The sequence below is a fragment of the Vombatus ursinus genome, unplaced genomic scaffold (genome assembly GCF_900497805.2).
Source record: "Vombatus ursinus unplaced genomic scaffold, bare-nosed wombat genome assembly UNPS02012156.1, whole genome shotgun sequence".
Classification (NCBI taxonomy): Eukaryota; Metazoa; Chordata; class Mammalia; order Diprotodontia; family Vombatidae; genus Vombatus; species Vombatus ursinus.
In genome coordinates, this window is record NW_020951934.1 from 3,828,604 (window position 1) to 3,845,583 (window position 16,980).

Consider the following 16,980-nt stretch of genomic DNA (forward strand, 5'->3'; position numbering starts at 1 on the left):
AATTGAGATGAGAACTCATAAGTCTCAATTACTACCCTTCCACTCTGGTTTGGTGTGTGACCTTGTCTCCTATTTGGAGAAAAGTCTCTTTTAGGACTGACCGGAAAGAGCAGCTCAAATGAGAAACTGGAATTGAGAGAGAGGACAAATGGGTGATATTTGTGAGAAGTGAGAGGTGAGGTAGGGGTTTGGAATAGACAACCCTGATGCTTGATTACCAGATCCTCTGCTCCCTTCCCTGCTTTGGTATCCTCCTAAAAGTTTTTCAGGTTTTTTTTTTCTGAAACCAAGTTGTCTTGGAGTTTTTTTTCTCCTTTGTGGGCTTTCTCAGGACAATGGTCTCTGCTTTCTGGGCTGCCTGGGAACTGTGGGCATTTGAGATAATCTCATTTGCTTCCTTGAAATGGAATTCTAAGACCTGAGCTACTTGCCTGAGACATGAACTTGGAGGCTGGTGGTTTGCACACTGGCTAAGGGCAAACAGAGGGCACGGATGCAGCCTCTAGCCCGGAGCCCAGGGTTGCTGGGCCCGGTCCAAGTACCTTCCTCTCTCACTGAATCAGCTGACACCTAAGCAAACATGATCCTTTCCCAGAATGGAGCCTCTGTCTCAAAATCACAGAATTTCAGAGTTAAAAGAGACTTCAGTGGTTATTTGGTCCAATTCACCTCCCCTTAAAAGAATTTCTACCATCACATGTCCTACACGTGGTCACTCAATGACTGCTTGAGTGCCTCTGTTAAAGCTGAGGCATTCTTCTTCCTCAAGACAGTCTTTCAAATCCTTCAAGACAGCTGTCATGTACCACCTGAGTCTGATTGTTAGGTTAGCTCCTTCAACCTGTCCTTAGTCAGCATGGACTATTGGCAAAGATGTCGACCTGGAGGCCCCTGTCAAGGGTGGCTCCAACCAGATTAGAATGTTATAGAGAAATGTTTAGCAAAATAAAAATATAATACAACATTAATAATGTCAGTTTGTGGTTTTTCTAAGTTAATTTTCAGCCTGCAGGCATCTGTTTCTATTTGTTTGACACCTCTGAACTAGAGGTCCTTTCTGGTTGCCTTACTTTGGAAATTCTTCAGCTTATCAATGTCCTTCCTAAGTGCTTAATAAATGCCTAAACTGTGCTGCCTAGAATTGAACCCAGTACTTTCAAACTGACCAGGTGGTCTGCTCAGACCAGTACAATGGGACTATCACCACTTTATTCCTATAATCTAAGATACACTTTACATACAGCCCAAGATTCCATTGACTTTTTTTGACTGCCATATCATTGACTTGTACCATACAAAAATGGCAGAATTAGGACTTGAAACTCAGTGGAAATAGTAAGAAAGCACCTAGATGTCCTCGATGAACTCACTAAGCTGGGTGCCTGGGCATGGAAATAAAACAGTCCCTGTGTCAAGGAGTCTGTAATCTGCTGGGGGCCAGGAAGGGGGAATAACATGTACACAGGAGAGGAAATGCAAAATATCTACCAAGTAGATACAGAGTGATATTGGTGGGGGAGAGCACAAACAGCTCAAAGGATCAGAAAAGACCTCGTGTAGGAAGCAGCACTTTGGTTTTAGCCTTGGATGAGATTGTGGAAGGAGAGCATTGCAGACATTGGAGGAACAGCGCATAGGAGAGTTTGGCTGGGACATGCATGTGCACACACACACACACACACATTTAATTGCTTAAAACTGCACTAATACTTTGAACAACCTGTGTACATGTATACCTACACATACACACACTTATCTGAACAGATTATATTCCCCAGTAGAATGTATTCTATATCATAGTATTATTATATTTCATATTATAGTATTATATTCTAGCAGAATATAACAGAATATATTCCCCAGTAACTCCTTGTGGTCAAGAAATGTCTCATTTTTATATTTGTGTTTCCAGAACCTAGCACAGTGTCCAGCATAGAGCAAACCTTTAATAAATGCTTGTTGATTGAAAGTTTGGGAGGAATGTCTAACGTAATGGAGGACAGCATCAGGCTCAAATGGGGCAAATCTAGTAAGATGAAATTTGATAGGAGGTTTACGTAAAATTGACTTTTTAAAAAAATCAACTGGATAGGTACAGAATAGAGGAGACAACAGTATATGTGAAAAAGATCTGGGGTTTCTGTTTATTTGCAAACTCTCTGATGGAACAGAATCCTTTTACTCTTCCATTCTCCTAGGTGTGTAACCTTGGGGTCATTCTGGATTCTTCATTCTCCCTCACCCCCACTGATATCCAATCAGTTGCCAAATCTTGCTTTTTTCTATCTCTACATTTTTTTTTTGTATCTGACTTCTTTCTATGCCCCCGGTAACCACCTTTGAGTATGTCCTCTATCGCCTTTCAATCAGACTATTGCACAAACCTTTATACCGATCTCCCTGCTTCAAGCCTTTCCCCAAGAAAATTGAGACCAGACATTTCAAGCTCCCTCATATCCCCAATTCTCCACCTCAAATCCTCTCAACATCATCCTCCATCTTTCCTACTTTGTTCCAGCATCAGAGGATGACATGATCCTTCTTGCCAGTCAGTTCCAACTTAATCCAAACCTCTTCTGTTTCTTTTTAGGAGCTAACGTCTTTAATCATCTCTTCTGTCTCTCTAACCTTTAATTTCTCTATCCATTGGCCTCTTCCTTGATGCTGACAAACATACTCAGCTCTCCCCAATCCTTAAAAATCCTTCTCTTGACCCTGCCATTCCTTTAGGTTTTCTTTCACTGCCCAGGTTTTTCTAAAAAAAGCTGTCTTTCATCATTACCTCCAATTCCTTACCTCCCACTCACTGCTCAACCCCTTGGAATCTGGCTTATGACCATACCACTTGACTGAAGCTAATTTCTTCAAGGTTACCAATACTTTCTTGATGCTTCAATCCAATGCTCTTTTCTTAGTTCCCCTCCCTATTTACTTCTTTACAGTGTTTAGCACTGTTAGCCCACCCCTCCTCCTGCATATTCTCTCTTCCCTGGATTTTTTGTGATACTATACTCTCCTCCTTCTTCTGACTGTTCCTTCTCAGCCTCCTTTGTTGAATCAGTAGTGGATATACCACAAAGCTTTGTCCTGGATATTCTTTTCTCTTCTTTTCTGTTCTTTCTTTCTCTCTGTCTTCATCTGTCTGTCTCTGTCTCTCTTTCTCAGTGATCCCATCAGTTTCCAATGGTTCAGTTATCATCTGTGCAGATGACTCCCAAATCAATATATCCAGTCTTCATCTCTCTTTTGAGCAGTTCTACCTGCTGAACAACACCTGGATGTTCCATAGGCATGTTAAAATCAACATACTTAAAACAGAACTTCCCTTCTCCCTACAAGCCTCCCCTCTTCCTAACTTCTTTGAGGGCACCAGGCTTCTTCCAATCACTTAGGTTTGCCACCTTGGAATCTTCCTTGACTTTTCACTCTTCCTTACCCCCTATTCTTCCAGACAATCAGTTGTCAAATCTTAATGATTATGCCTCCATAACATGTCTCCACCTTTCCCATCTGTTCCCTTCGCTCTACTCACATGACCATCATCTTAGTTCAGGTCTTCATAATTTCTCAGCTGGACTATTGCATTAGCCTCTTCATTGGTGTACTTATTTCAAGACTCTCCCCTTCTCCAATCTATCATCCACACAACTGCAAATTAATATTCCTAAAGTATGGGTCTGGCCATGTCACTCTAAAATGAAATCTATAGGAGAAGCTTTAATGGCTCCCCAATTGTCTCTAGGACATAGTGCAGGCTCCTCTATTAGGCACTTGGAGCCCTATGTAATCTGGGCAATCCAACCTATCTTTCCAGGCTGATTTCTGTCAGTTAGTCAGTTAACAAACATTTATTAACTGCCAACTATGTGCTAAGTACTAGGGACACAAAAAAGTCAAAAGACAGTCTCTGCCCTGGAGGAGCTTACAATCTAATAGGTGAGACAACAAGCAAACAAATACATGCAAACAAGCTATATACAGGATAAATAGGAAAGAGTTAAGAAAGAAATGGCACTAGAATTAAGCCCCCCCACCCCTTCCTTACTCTACCTGGTAGCCAAATTAGCCAATTTGCAGTTCCCTATCTGGAACATCCCATCTCCAGTGTCTGGCTCCTTACACGGGTTGTCCCCCAGGCCTCTAATGTGCTGCCTTCTTCCTCTTGGAACCCACAGTTTCGTTCATGGCTCAACTCAAGGGGATACCTCCTTCCAACATGAGGCATTTTCTTATCCCCCAGTTGTTAGTTCTCACTCCACTGCAAAATGACATTTATTTTGTAGATATTTTATGTTTTCTTATCTGTATAGATATTGTTTCCTCTTCGTATAATATAGTCTTGATGGCAGAGACTTTCATTTTTTGCCTTTGGATCCCCAGCACCTATCCCAGTACCTTGTGCCCAGTACCTTGTGCCCAGTAGGTGCTTAATAAATGCATGTTTAAGTTCACTATATTTTATGGTGGCCAAAACCAAACAAAATTAACACGATTTCAGGCTGCATTTAGAGAGGCAAAGTATTAAAAACAAGTGAGATAGTTCTACTGTCCTCATTTCCGGTCAAACTCCACATCTGGTGTGTTGTGTTGCCTTCTATGTGCCATATTTTTGTTGTTGTTGTTTAGTCATTTCCAACTTTTAAAGACTCCATTTGGGTTTTCTTTTTGGCAAAGATAATGGAATGGTTTGCTGTTTCCTTCTCCAGCTGATTTTACAGATGAACAAACTGAGGCAAACAGGGATAAGTGACTTGCCCAGGGTCACATAGCTAGTAAGTGCCTAAGGCTAGATCTGAACCCAGGTCTTCCTGACTCCAGGACCAGAGCTCTATCCATGCCACCTATCTATGCCACCTAGCTGCCCAAGGCTGTATTTTGGGAAGCTCATTAACAAATTGGATTATATCCAGAGGTACTACAGCAATTTAATTCCAAGGATGATGGTCTCAGGACAGTTTATATAGTGGTACAGAGGACCACAAGGGAAGACATACCAATTGCCATGATAATAAACTCCTTCCCCTACCCCCAAAAAAGCACACATTCTTAGATATTGCTGCCTAGAAGTCGAGCATGATTTGCTCCATGCTAGTTACCTTTCTAGTGAGTGTGAGTAAGCTACAACATTTCACTAATGAAGAATCACCCAGGAGAAATGACATAAAGGAAATTGCTTGGAATAAAAGGTGGACCCATCATGAGCATGAGGGACATAAGGTGAATGGCCTATGTGCTCTATTGTCATCTATTCGATATCAAGAAATCCGGAAGAAGGCTCTCAGTATGTTGGGTGGAGGAATTATGGTATGAGACTTGTACAAGAATAAAAAGCAAAACAAAAAAACCAAAGCAAGACAAGTACAAGTTGGTGGGGTATAGTGGCCTTAGTGTTGGGAAAACTTGGGTTCAAAGCCTATCCCTGATACATAGAAATTATGTGACCATTGGCAAGCACTTAACCTCTCAGGATCCCCAGATGATTCTCGAAGACTCTTAAGTTACTGATAAGTTGTTGATCTGCATCAGTGGAAGGACTTTTAGCACCAGGAGTTCCTAGCATCTTCGAAATCACATCAGTACAAAACAACAACAACAAATGGTTGCGTGGAACAGGATAAAGAGGCATAGATGCATTGTAATCTACATTTTTGGAAAGAATACTCCCATTGGTGAGATTACAAATCCAATGAAGTAAGTTTTCAAATAAAGGAGGTATCATTATTACCTTTAAGGATCTCTATGAAAAAAAAATCAATTAAAATAAAGAACCCCCTAACAAACTAACAAAAAAGAGAGGAAGAGACGTGCCCCCTGTGCTAGTCACTGCTACAGTCAGGAGAATGTTCTTGTAGTCTATCCTTAGTTTTACAAACTGCAGGGAAGTTATTTCCTTCTTGTCCTATCCTTGATTGAAATAGATATAAATCTTTGAGGGGGGAGGGAGTTACAACTAAGTTTTGCACATTTGTGATTCCTAAAACCCAGGTCTGACCATATCACCCCGCTATTCAATAAATTCTAGTGGTTTCCTTTTACCTCCAAGATAAAACTTCACCTTGGCTTTCAAAGTCTTTCATAGTGTGCCACCACCACCCCTGCCCCCCATACACACACACACACACACACACACACACACAAATTCAGCCTTCTTATCCTTATGCCCCTTCATACCCTCCAGGACTCATTGACATGACACTGCCCTATTTAATATTCCATGAACATAACACTCCTCTCCCACCTCCAGGTCTTTCCACTGGCTGACCTCTGGAGCTAAAATGATCTCCCTCTTCACCTCTACCTCCTCATTTCCCTGGCTTGATGTTTAACATTCAAACTAAAGTCTTTCCCTAGTCCTCTACACTTTTAGTGCCTTCCCCTTGAGATTATTGTTGTTGTTTAGTTGTTGCAGTTGTGTCTGACTCTTTGTGATCCCATTTGGTGGTGTTCTTTTTCAACGATACTGGAGTGATTTGCCATTTCTTTCTCCAGCTCATTTTACAGATGAGAAACTGAGGCAAACAGGGCTAAATGACTTGCCCAGAGTCATATAGCTGGTAAGTGTCTGGGGCCAGATTTGAACTCAGGAAGATGAGTCTTCCTGACTCCAGGCTTGGAGTTCTATCCACTGTGCTACCCAGCTGCCCCTTGAGATTACCCCCAGTTTATTTTGTAGGTAACTTGTTTTCATGAAGTTATTTCCCCCATTAGAACCTGAGCTTCTTTTTTGTTTGTTTGTTTGTTTGTTTTTGTTTTTTGATGAGGCAATCAGGGTTAAGTGACTTGCCCAGGGTCACACAGCTAGTAAGTGTCAAGTGTCTGAGGTTGAGTTTGAACTCAGGTCCTCCTGACTCCAGGGCTGGTGCTCTATCCATTGCACCACCTAGCTGCCCCCAGACCCTTAGCTTCTTGAGAACAGGGGCTGTTTTTTACTTTCTTTGTATTTCCAGCATACTGCCTGGCACATAGGCTTAATAAATGACTGAATGACTGGTATGACTTAGGTATCCTTAGGACCTGGAAGATAGATAACTTGTGCGGCAGGAGGGGAGGAAAGGTCCCTGGACCTGAAGATTAAGAGTTATAATGTTTGGTGACTCAAAGGCTGCCTCTGTACCTTGGAAGGTAGAATGGCACTGAGTGCTGAGGAACGATCTGCAAAGGGAATAGGCTGGAAGGACATGGATTAGAGTTGGCTGGGAGAGAACACAGTGGGGAAGATCTGAGTCCATTAAGGAGCTTTTCCGAAGTCCCTGGGTTGTGGACGGTGAGACAGGACCTAAGAATTCTTGTCTCTAGTCAGACAGGATTCCCCTGAGACTTTTCCAAATGAATCCCAGAACTTCTGAGCCCTACAGGGCTTTGTCTTCTCCTTTCCAGAAGCTATCTGGCACCTCCTTATGGATCTGAGTGGTTCCAGGAGAAGGAGTCCCAGGTCTGGGCCCTATTCCTACTACGGAGCCTGCCTTCTCTATGGTTCTGTTCCTGAAAAGGTAGAACCTGAATGGCATTCCTCACGGTGAGGATTGTTTTCATGCCCAGAAAAATGGTTTGGTGCCCACTCTGCATTCACACGTTGCTCTCTGCCCCACCATTGCCTGGAAAAGCCTTCCTACCAGAGATAGCTGCCTAGGATCCAAATGGATATTGGTGGGTGGAAGTGGTATCCATTTCATCTTCCTTAGTTTCTAATTTTAAGTTTCTGCTTTGCTTTTCTAAAGTCTAGCCTTTAACTGGTGAAACCTGGTCATTTCTTTTCTTTCTTTGACTTCTTTAGTTGCTAACCCTAAGCCCAAGAAGAAATAACAAACTTCCTTTATCTTGTCTTCTAGCTGAAATGCCTCCATATTAACCCTTGACACTGAAGATTGCTAGGTGGTTTAGTGGATAGAGCACTGGGTCTGGAGTCAGAAAGACCTGAGTTCAAACCTGTGTTTGAACTAGCTGTGTGACCCTGGGCAAGTCATTTAACCTCTGTTTGCCTTAATCCACTGGAGAAGGAAATGACAAATCACTTCAGTATCTTTGCCAAGAAAACCCCATACAGGGTCACGAAAAGTTGGATATAACTGAATAACAAGAACATGATGATTTGGAAGTACAGCTGAGGCAGATGGTGCATCTCATCTGAGTAAAGCAAATTAAGATGTCAATGAGACCACTTCAGGTATACTAACCCCTGATTAAGATTCTGGAGTCCTAGGTCCAAGTCATGGGATCATAGGATTTAGAACTGGAAGGACCATCGTACATATTTTGAACTAGATGTTTCAACATCTAGTTTAATCTCAACAAGTCCAAAACTGAATTAATCTTTTCCCAAATTCACCTCTTTTCCAAATTTCCTTATTTTTGTCAAGGGTGCCACCATCCTTCCAGTCATCCAGGTTTGCAACCTGTATTTACAAGGTCATCTTCTACTCCTGCTGCTCACTCACCCCAAATATCCAATCAGTCATTTGTATCTCTACATCTCCCAAATATATCCCCTTTGTTCTGCTCACACAGCTACCAATCCGCTTCAGGCCTTCACTCCCTCTCACCTGGACTATTCAGTAGCTTCCTGATTTATTTTCCTACCCTTTCTAATCCATCCTCTCCACCAGTGGTGTCAAACTAAAACAGAAACAGGGGCCACTAAATTGTACATAAGGATCCCTATGGGCTGCATACTTAGTTTTAGAATGTAATATTATCTACGTTTTACTATGTTTTTATTCATTTTGTTCAATATTTCCCAATTACATTTTAATTTGGTTTGGTCACACTCAGGAGTATTGTCAACCACTGGGTGTTTGACACCTCTGCTCTACACAACTGCTAAATTAATGTCCTAAAGCACAGGTTTGACCATATCATCCCCCCTACTTAATAAACTCCATTAGCTCCCTATTACTTTTGTTGTTGTTCAGTCATTTCAGTCACATCTAACTCTTCATGACCCCATTTGGGGTTTTATTGGCAGAGATACTGAGTGGTTTGCCATTTCCTTCTCCAGCTCATTTGAGGAAACTGAGGCAGACATGATTAAGCGACCAAGGTCACCCAGCTAGTAAGTGTCTGAGGCTGAATTTGAACTCAGGAAGATGAGTGTATTTCTGGAATGCTCTCCTTTTCCCTAAAAGCCCCTAAAATTCTTGGTTTCCTTCAAGACTCAACTCACTCACCCACCTTCTATAGGAGACTTTTCCTGGTCCTCTCTTACTACTAGTACATTCCCCTTTAAGATAACTTCAAATTTACTTTATAGGCATGTGCATATGCCGGTATGTGGACTTAATGTCTCTCCCATTAGAATGTAAATTCCCTGAGGGCAAGGACTGTTTTGTTCTTGTCTTCCAACCTATAGGGTTTGAAACAGTGCCTGGCACAGAGAAAGCACTTAATAAATGCTTTTTGCTTGGTTGATCTGGCCTAACCTCATTTTACAATTGAGGAAACTGAGGCCTAGAGATAGGGTGACTTATCACAGTTTGTGGCAGATCTTAGACTTAAATCTAGGTCTGTTGATTCCAGATCCAGTGATCTTTAAACCATAGTATATTGCCTGCCCTTCCGTTAACCTCCTTTATAGCTTTAGGCAAGTCACTTAATCTTTCTGGGCCTCATTTTCCAAATGCCTTGCTGACCTTCTCAGAGACCTTCCAGCTTTAATGATTTAATCATACTCTCTGACATTAGTTGTGTGACATCTAGATCAGATAAGGAAATCATCTGCTTGGGTTAATTCAGAAGGTAGATATTCTAGATTTTTATCACCAGGTTTTCATCCCTATGGGATTCACAGTTGTGTAATGAATTAAAGTCAGATTCATCTAAACTAAAAACAGTTAATACTTTCTCCTGAACCAGTCCCATATCTCCAGCTTTTTATTGATACATCCACCATTACTTCATACCTAAAACTGAACCTATCATCTTTTACCCCGCCAAAGAATCTCTCCCACTCAACTTCTCTATTTCTGCCAAAGGAGTTATTATCCTAGACATTTAGTCATTTTTCATTCTTTCTTCTCTGTATATCCCCATGTCCAAATCCTTTCCATTCTTCCTTTACAAATCTCCTGAAGACTGAAATGTCCAAAGTATATGGACTCTAAAAAATAAATAAGTAAAAAGATTGAAATGTCCATATATTTGACCTAAAGAACAAACTGCTAGGCACATACTCCAAGGAGATAAAAAATAGAAAGGAAGGTCCCAATGTACACCAAAAATATTCAAAAAAATACTATAGGAAGTGGTACTTCTGGTACTTATTCTTATACTTTCTATAGTAGCAAAGTATACAAAGTAGATACCCATTGATTAGAGATGGCTAAGCAAATTATGGCATATGAATGGGATGGAATATTACTGCACAGTAAGAAATAATAACTGTGAAGAAGATAGTGAAGCATGAGAAGACATATACGAACTGATGTAAAGTCAGCAGAACCAAGACAGCAATATACACAATGATTACAAGCAATCTAAATGGAGAGAACAAGAAGTAAACGATGTATAATTGTAATGACAAAGCTCAGACCAGAAGAAGAAATTAGAGAATGAACCTCCCTTTCTTCTTTGCAGAGGAGGACTGCTGTGTTAGAATGTTGTGTATTTCTTAGACTTAGTTGATATGTTAGTTGGTTCTGCTGAATCACTATTTTTTCCCTCTCTTTTTTTGTTCCAGGGGATGGCTTGTTGGATGAGAGGGGAGAGGGATATATTTGGAAATGAAGGTCATATGAAAATGAAGGATATCAATAAAACTTAAGAAAAAACCCACAGTATTAACTACACTTTTTATATTCACATTATAACCACCCTAGTTCAGTTACCATATTATCTTTGGAAGTGGTTCTGCCTCTAGTCTTTCCCTACTCCAATTTATTCTGATGACCACCATCTCCACATTGCTTTCCTGAAACCCCATTTTTATCACATCTATCTTCCGGGAATACTACAGGATAAAATGCAAACTCAACCTGACTGTCAACATCCTTCACAATCTAGCCCGCATCTAACAGTTCAACCTCATCTTCCATTACTCCTGAACACAGACAATCTGTTCCAATCAGGCATGTGTTTATTTGTTTGTGTGGTTTACCCTCACCTGTAATGTCCTCCCCACTCTCTCTACAGTTTGTCTAAACTCTCACTGTCCTTCAAAGCTCATTCTATTTACAGCTCTTTTGTGAAGCTTTCTCTGACCACCCCCCCACCCTGTCCACAGTGACAATTCCCTCTCCTGAACTCCTGTATCATGAATTAGAAATGCCACTCATTATCCTTATGGTACTTATTCTATACTGTATATCACTTTGCTTTTGTTAACTTTTCATGTGTAAATATATCTTATTTCACCAAAGAGACTGTAAGTTCCAAGAGGGCAAGGTCCATGCCTTTGACTTCTTTGTATTTTTCTATTAGATAATGTAGTCTAATCTAGAACTTTGTATGTAGCAACCATTCAAATATCTACTACTGATTTATATACCTGTCACCTTTACTTTTTCAAAGGGCTCTCACATTTTTATAGTTTTATTCTCAAAACACCCCAATGAGGGAAGCCACAAATTATAATTCCTGTTTCAGAGATGGGACAATTGAGAATCAGAGGATGAAGTGATTTGCCTAAGGGAGGACTAGAATCTTCTGAATCCTAGGACACAGCTCTGGTAATTAGACTTCCTTTTCTAGGCTCCTTTCACCATCATCCCCTTATTTGCTCTGACAATGCCCCCCCCATCTCTCAAACCCACTGCTATTAAGTGACATTGCCTATTAGTGGGTAACACGTTTGTTCTTATCCTACAGACCTGCCAGAGCTATATGTGTAGGGCTTGGGCATCCCTGGGCCCCTGGAAATACAATGTGTTGGAGCATTAAACTTGATGTGGGAAGAGACAGAAACTGGGATTCTCTTTTGATTTCAACTACTTATATGTTATGTGGTATAGAGCAGGCCCTTTAATGTCTTTGGAGCTCAGTTTCTCCATCTGTGAAATGGAGGGAAAGCTTCCTTTTTTCAGTTGCTGAAAGTACGAAAAAGATCATAGATGAGAGAAAATATTTTCCTTAAGGCAAAAAAATTGCAAGGTGAAGCTACAGAGCCAATGTTACTTTGTGTCCCTCTCTGACCTGGGGCCCTAAAGTATGACAGTGAGCTTTGAGTTCACTTTCCTCTCTTCATTTCCCACCTGTACTTCTTTGGGCTTCTCCATTATGTCCCCAGGAACCTTGCCATCTTGCAAAACCATGTCAGCTTTGGTACTCACATCTTATCAGTACCCTTTGCCCCTGGGAACCCTCTGAATGGAAGATGAAGTGGAGACCTCCTCCCCAAACCTCCATTTAAGGAGGTTGTCAAGCCTAAGGCTGACCATCTTTTCATTTTATACCTGCCTGCCCTCTTTGGACTTCTCCATCAGCTCCTCCTCTCCACCTCTAACTGTACACCTTTCCTTCCCCCTACCTTTTCAGCTTCCTTTTGTGGATGGTTTCCCTCACTGGACTGTAAGCTCTTTGCACAGTGCTTGGCACAAAACAGGCACTTCATAAATGTTTACTGACTGACTCTTTGGAGTCATTAGTAATTGGCAGGGCAAGAATGCTGCTTTTCCTTGAATAAGAGATTTTTCCTGAGGAAGTGTCAGTACTCATAGGAGGTAGAAAAGAATAAGAAATTGATATAGCAAGAAGGCAAGAATCAGTTTTATGAGACTAAGCTGAGTTTGACCCTGGGCAGGTCAAAGAGAAGCTTAGGTTTCTGTTTGAATGCTGTTGGAGAAGTTCTGGACAGTTCAGCAGACACCACCTCTTCCCCTATCCCCCATACAAACACACGCACACACTCATGCAAACACACATCCCCCCTTACAAACACAACAACAAATATATACACAATGATATACATACATACATGCAAGAATCTCCACAGAAAAACACTGTAAAACAGAAATGGCCAGAGGTTTCCCATGGCCTGTACATGGAAGTATGTATAAATATGCACACACTCACATAGACAAATGTGAGCACACCCAGCCATGCAGACACGTATGTAGAGGTACACCCAGACAAGCAGGCAGACTGGGTCATACAGCCTGCCCCATGCACAGATACATATATATGCCCAAACTTTATCACTTGCAGAATCATAGAATTTGAGACATAGAAGAGTGAGGTCTTTTCCGGTCCACCCAGGCCAACTGATACACAAAAGGGATCCCCACTATTATTTACTCAACAAGTGGTTGCGCAGCCTTTGCCCACAAGGATGCAGCAGATTTTACCCTCAGCAACCACCTTGGAAGTAACCTGACCATCCAGCAGGATCAGTGAAATCCTACATTACTGTTCTTTCCTTACCTCCCACTTCCTCCCCCTCTACACACACACACTTCCAGACCTGCCCTTCAGGGGTCTCCTCAGAGAGAGAGGCCCTGCCCACCAATAGGGATGCTGGCTTCTTTCCCAAAGTTTGTCCTTTCCCTAGTCTGAAGGCTCGGTTATCCTCTGGCCTATTCTCTGGAGGATGTGGGGACGGGGGTGGGGCTGGTCATGGAGCTCTGGGTAAGGGGGAGGGAGGGACTACAGAGGGAACAGTCATAGGATGGGGAGCTCCAGGCTGGAACCTCCAGGGCTTGGCAAAGGTCAGCCGGGATCTTCCAAGCCCAGGTTTTATTGTAGTTCTGATGCTGGGAGGAAGCAAAGGAGGGAAAGACAGAAAAAGAAGGCTCCATTTTGTTCTCCAGTTTCTGTGGCTCCTGGGATGTGAGGACTAATGGTCAGAGTCCCAGGTTTCATTTGCCTTCCTCCAGTTTTAAGTCTCTCACTTTAGGAGCTCCTCAGGAATCTTAGGGGAGCGGAATGGGTCTGGTGGTTGAGATGAAGGAAGAAGAAATTTGTGAGATGGAGGGGTACCCAAGCTTGAGCCAGTCTGGAAAAGGGAGGTGGAAAGGGAGGAGGGAGGGCTAACACCTGTTCAGAAACCAGACAAGGATGTCAAATGTCCTTTAGCTAGCCTAGGGTTGGGGGATCAAGGCAGTGGCAGTGGATAGGACACTAGAACAGAGAAAGTATAACCCTAGACTGGTAGCATTTTGTTTTAAAATTTAAAACAAAACAAAGTATGAGATTGGTCCCCACCTCTTCTTAATCATAGAAAAGGTGGGAAGTGGTGAATACAGATAGCACTCTCCTCAAAAGAATGAATGGTGTATGTCTTGGAAGAAGGAAGGTTAGGCTATTAGTTTTCCAGTCTCCCACCACATCTCCCTAAAGTTATTGCCTCCATTTAGCAAACCAGTTCTTCAGCCTCCTCAAATAGCCCTCACCAACATCTGGAAAGTTGGGGCTGGGATGGGGGAGCAGTACCCTGGAGGATGAGGCAGGGAGGGGAAGGTTGGGGCAGAGGGATGCTTCTTACCGTTTGTGGAGGACTGCCCACTGTCATTTCCACATAGTAGCCTTGACCAGACTTGCCTCTCAGGTTGTCCACCATCTCTACAAAACTGCTCCTGAGGCTGGACTCATCCAGTTCCTCGATGGCCTCCCGAGGCAGCCGGAGACCCAAGGAGAGTCCACTCTTCAGGGGGAGCCGGATTCCTGGCTGGGTGCACAGCACTCCTGAGCCCATCCACAGCAAGAGCCAGGGCAGGGCTTGAGCCATGATGCCCCCAACCCCCTCAGTCCCTCTCTAGATCCCTCTCCTCCCCCTTTCTCCTTCCCCCCTCCCCACTCCCCAACTCTTTCGGTGGTGGTGATGGGCAGGCTTCTTAGGAAAGGGAGCCCAGAGGCATTAGGATCCCACACCCAACAGGATCACTCAGCTGCCCTCATGCTTCAGGCTTTGGGCGTAGGACAGAGAAAGAAATCTCCTGAGTGCAAGAGAGAGCGCCCAGTGCCACATCTAGACAGGCATGCAGCCCCATCAGGTATCTAGAAGGGGGAAGCTCAGGGCCCCTGAGGGGTAGTAGTGCTGGGCATGTTGAGCAGATAGATTTTTTTTTTCTTGTCCTCTTGGTAGACGTCAGCATGAGCAGGCGGGTAGGGGAGGTGGCAGGGGCTGCTTGGGGCTCTAGGCTCCCACAACCTTCATTTTCTGATCAGGCCCCCATAATCCCCCAGCTCCCATCCAGGCTGGGAAGGCGGAAAGACTTGTGGTGGCTACTGTCAAAGCCAAAGGGTTTTTGCTTTTCCCGGGGATTCCTGGGAAGTGTAGTCTTCCCCTGACAGCCAGGCCAGCTTCCGGGGCAAGTTAGGCAGTCTTGGATGCCCTCTGCTGAGAAAGAACCAACTCTTTCCGGAGGCTGGGAGGCAAAAGTTTATTTTGGCCCTGGAAGGCAGGGAGGGGTCAGCAATGAGGAGAAAAAAGGACCAAGAAAAAGCTCTCGGATTGTTGGTGTTAATGGAAAGAAGAACTGGCCTGGGACAAAAAGGGGAAGTTTGGGGTGTCTCAGACTCGTGTTTTGTAACTTTTCCCTTGCAGGCCCACCCTATCAAAATTTCCTCTCCGATACTCCACAGATAGCAGAAAGTGTCCTGTCTAATGACTGTGATTATTATTATTAACTTTATTAACAGTAATTTAGCTTACAGAGTATAAGTGTGAATTATTATTACTAACAATAAAAACACGGTTAATGATAATAATAAAAATCATAAAGAATAACCTTAAATTAAAGAGGAGAAGGTTCAATTAGAAAAATGAGAGGTTGGGAGGAAGCTAGTCAGGGCTTTTCTGCCGTCTTTAAGATGATGGGGAATGCTATAGGCAATCCAGTGCACTGTGTTCTTCGATAGTCATTTTATTTAATTTTGGAGCATGTTATTTGCGTGGTATAGAGGAAAGTCCCCTGCATTTGAGTCAGAAGATTTGCAAGATAAAGTAGTAACTAAAGGGTGATTTCAGAGCTCCAGGAAGTCTTGCTGAGCTGAAAGCAAAGCTGCTGACAAACTTGTGGCTTGCCTGGGGGGTAATTTCTTTCTTCAAAAAGTTGAGGGGAAAACCAGAGGAAGTGCTATTCTAGCCTATAAAGATTACAGATTGAGAGTTCTAAGTGCTTTACAAATAATATCTCATTTGATGCTCACAACAATCCTGTGAAGTAGGTTCTATTATCCTCATTTTGCAATTGAGTAAACTGAGGCAGACTGAGGTTATATGACTTGCCCAGGGTCCCACTGTGTCACCTAGCTTTCTCATGGAATGGGCCATAGAAGTAATTTCATTCATTCACTTTATTTTACAGAGGAGTAATTTGAGGTCCAGGGAGATTAAGCAATTTGCTTAAAATCACAGATGCAGAAAGTGGTAGAGATAAGATCTGAACCTATATCTTTTGATATCAAATCCAACATTTTTTTTTCCCACTGTAAGATGGAAGTTAAGGATAGTCAAAGTACCTGTGATTTCACTGATCCAATCAACAGTCAGTGAGAAAATTCTTACCAATGCAGGTTGGTACCTTTTCTGAAATTTTGGATCCCAGAGACCAGCCAGAACAGAGAGGTTAAGGAACCTGCTCAGGGTCACACAGTGTGTTCCAGAGGTGAAATTTGAACTGAGGTCTTCCTGGCTCCTGGGTTAGTTCTCTGTCCACTACCCCACTATGAGGTAGTAGTTGCTAAAGTTGAATGGTAGAAACTTCAGGGGAAAGTACCTACTTATTCTATTCCATTCTAGAGTTTGTGGTAGAGGAGGAGGAAGTCAGGCACAGTTTGATTTACATCCTAGATTTTGGGAGAGTGTGTTTCAGGGAGTTCAGAGGAAGGACAAGAAATCAAGCCAGGAGAGGTTTGAAGTTCTTAAGAATGAAATTCTAAAGATATAAAGAAAAACAATCATCTATCTGCTTGTTGTGGAAATCAAAAGAAAAAGTTAGGGAGCTGACTGGAGAGACTGATATGGATGCCCAGGGAATTTAACAACCAGCTTAGACTTTTTAAAGAGAACAGAAGACGGAAACAAGGGTAGGTGACAGAAGATGAATGAAA

General features: G+C 42.6%; 1 protein-coding gene across 2 annotated transcripts in view; it reads right to left on the reverse strand.

Moving 5' to 3' along the window:
* BACE1 (beta-secretase 1) overlaps positions 1 to 14,681 on the reverse strand; it is a 33,153-nt gene extending 18,472 nt beyond the window's left edge. For both annotated transcript variants that reach the window (XM_027857495.1, XM_027857494.1), the window contains exon 1: positions 14,411 to 14,681. In XM_027857495.1, coding sequence (XP_027713296.1) covers positions 14,411 to 14,653 — 243 coding nt within the window. In that variant the 5' untranslated portion in view covers positions 14,654 to 14,681. The remainder of the gene's footprint in view (positions 1 to 14,410) is intronic.
* Between the last annotated feature and the right edge of the window lie 2,299 nt (positions 14,682 to 16,980).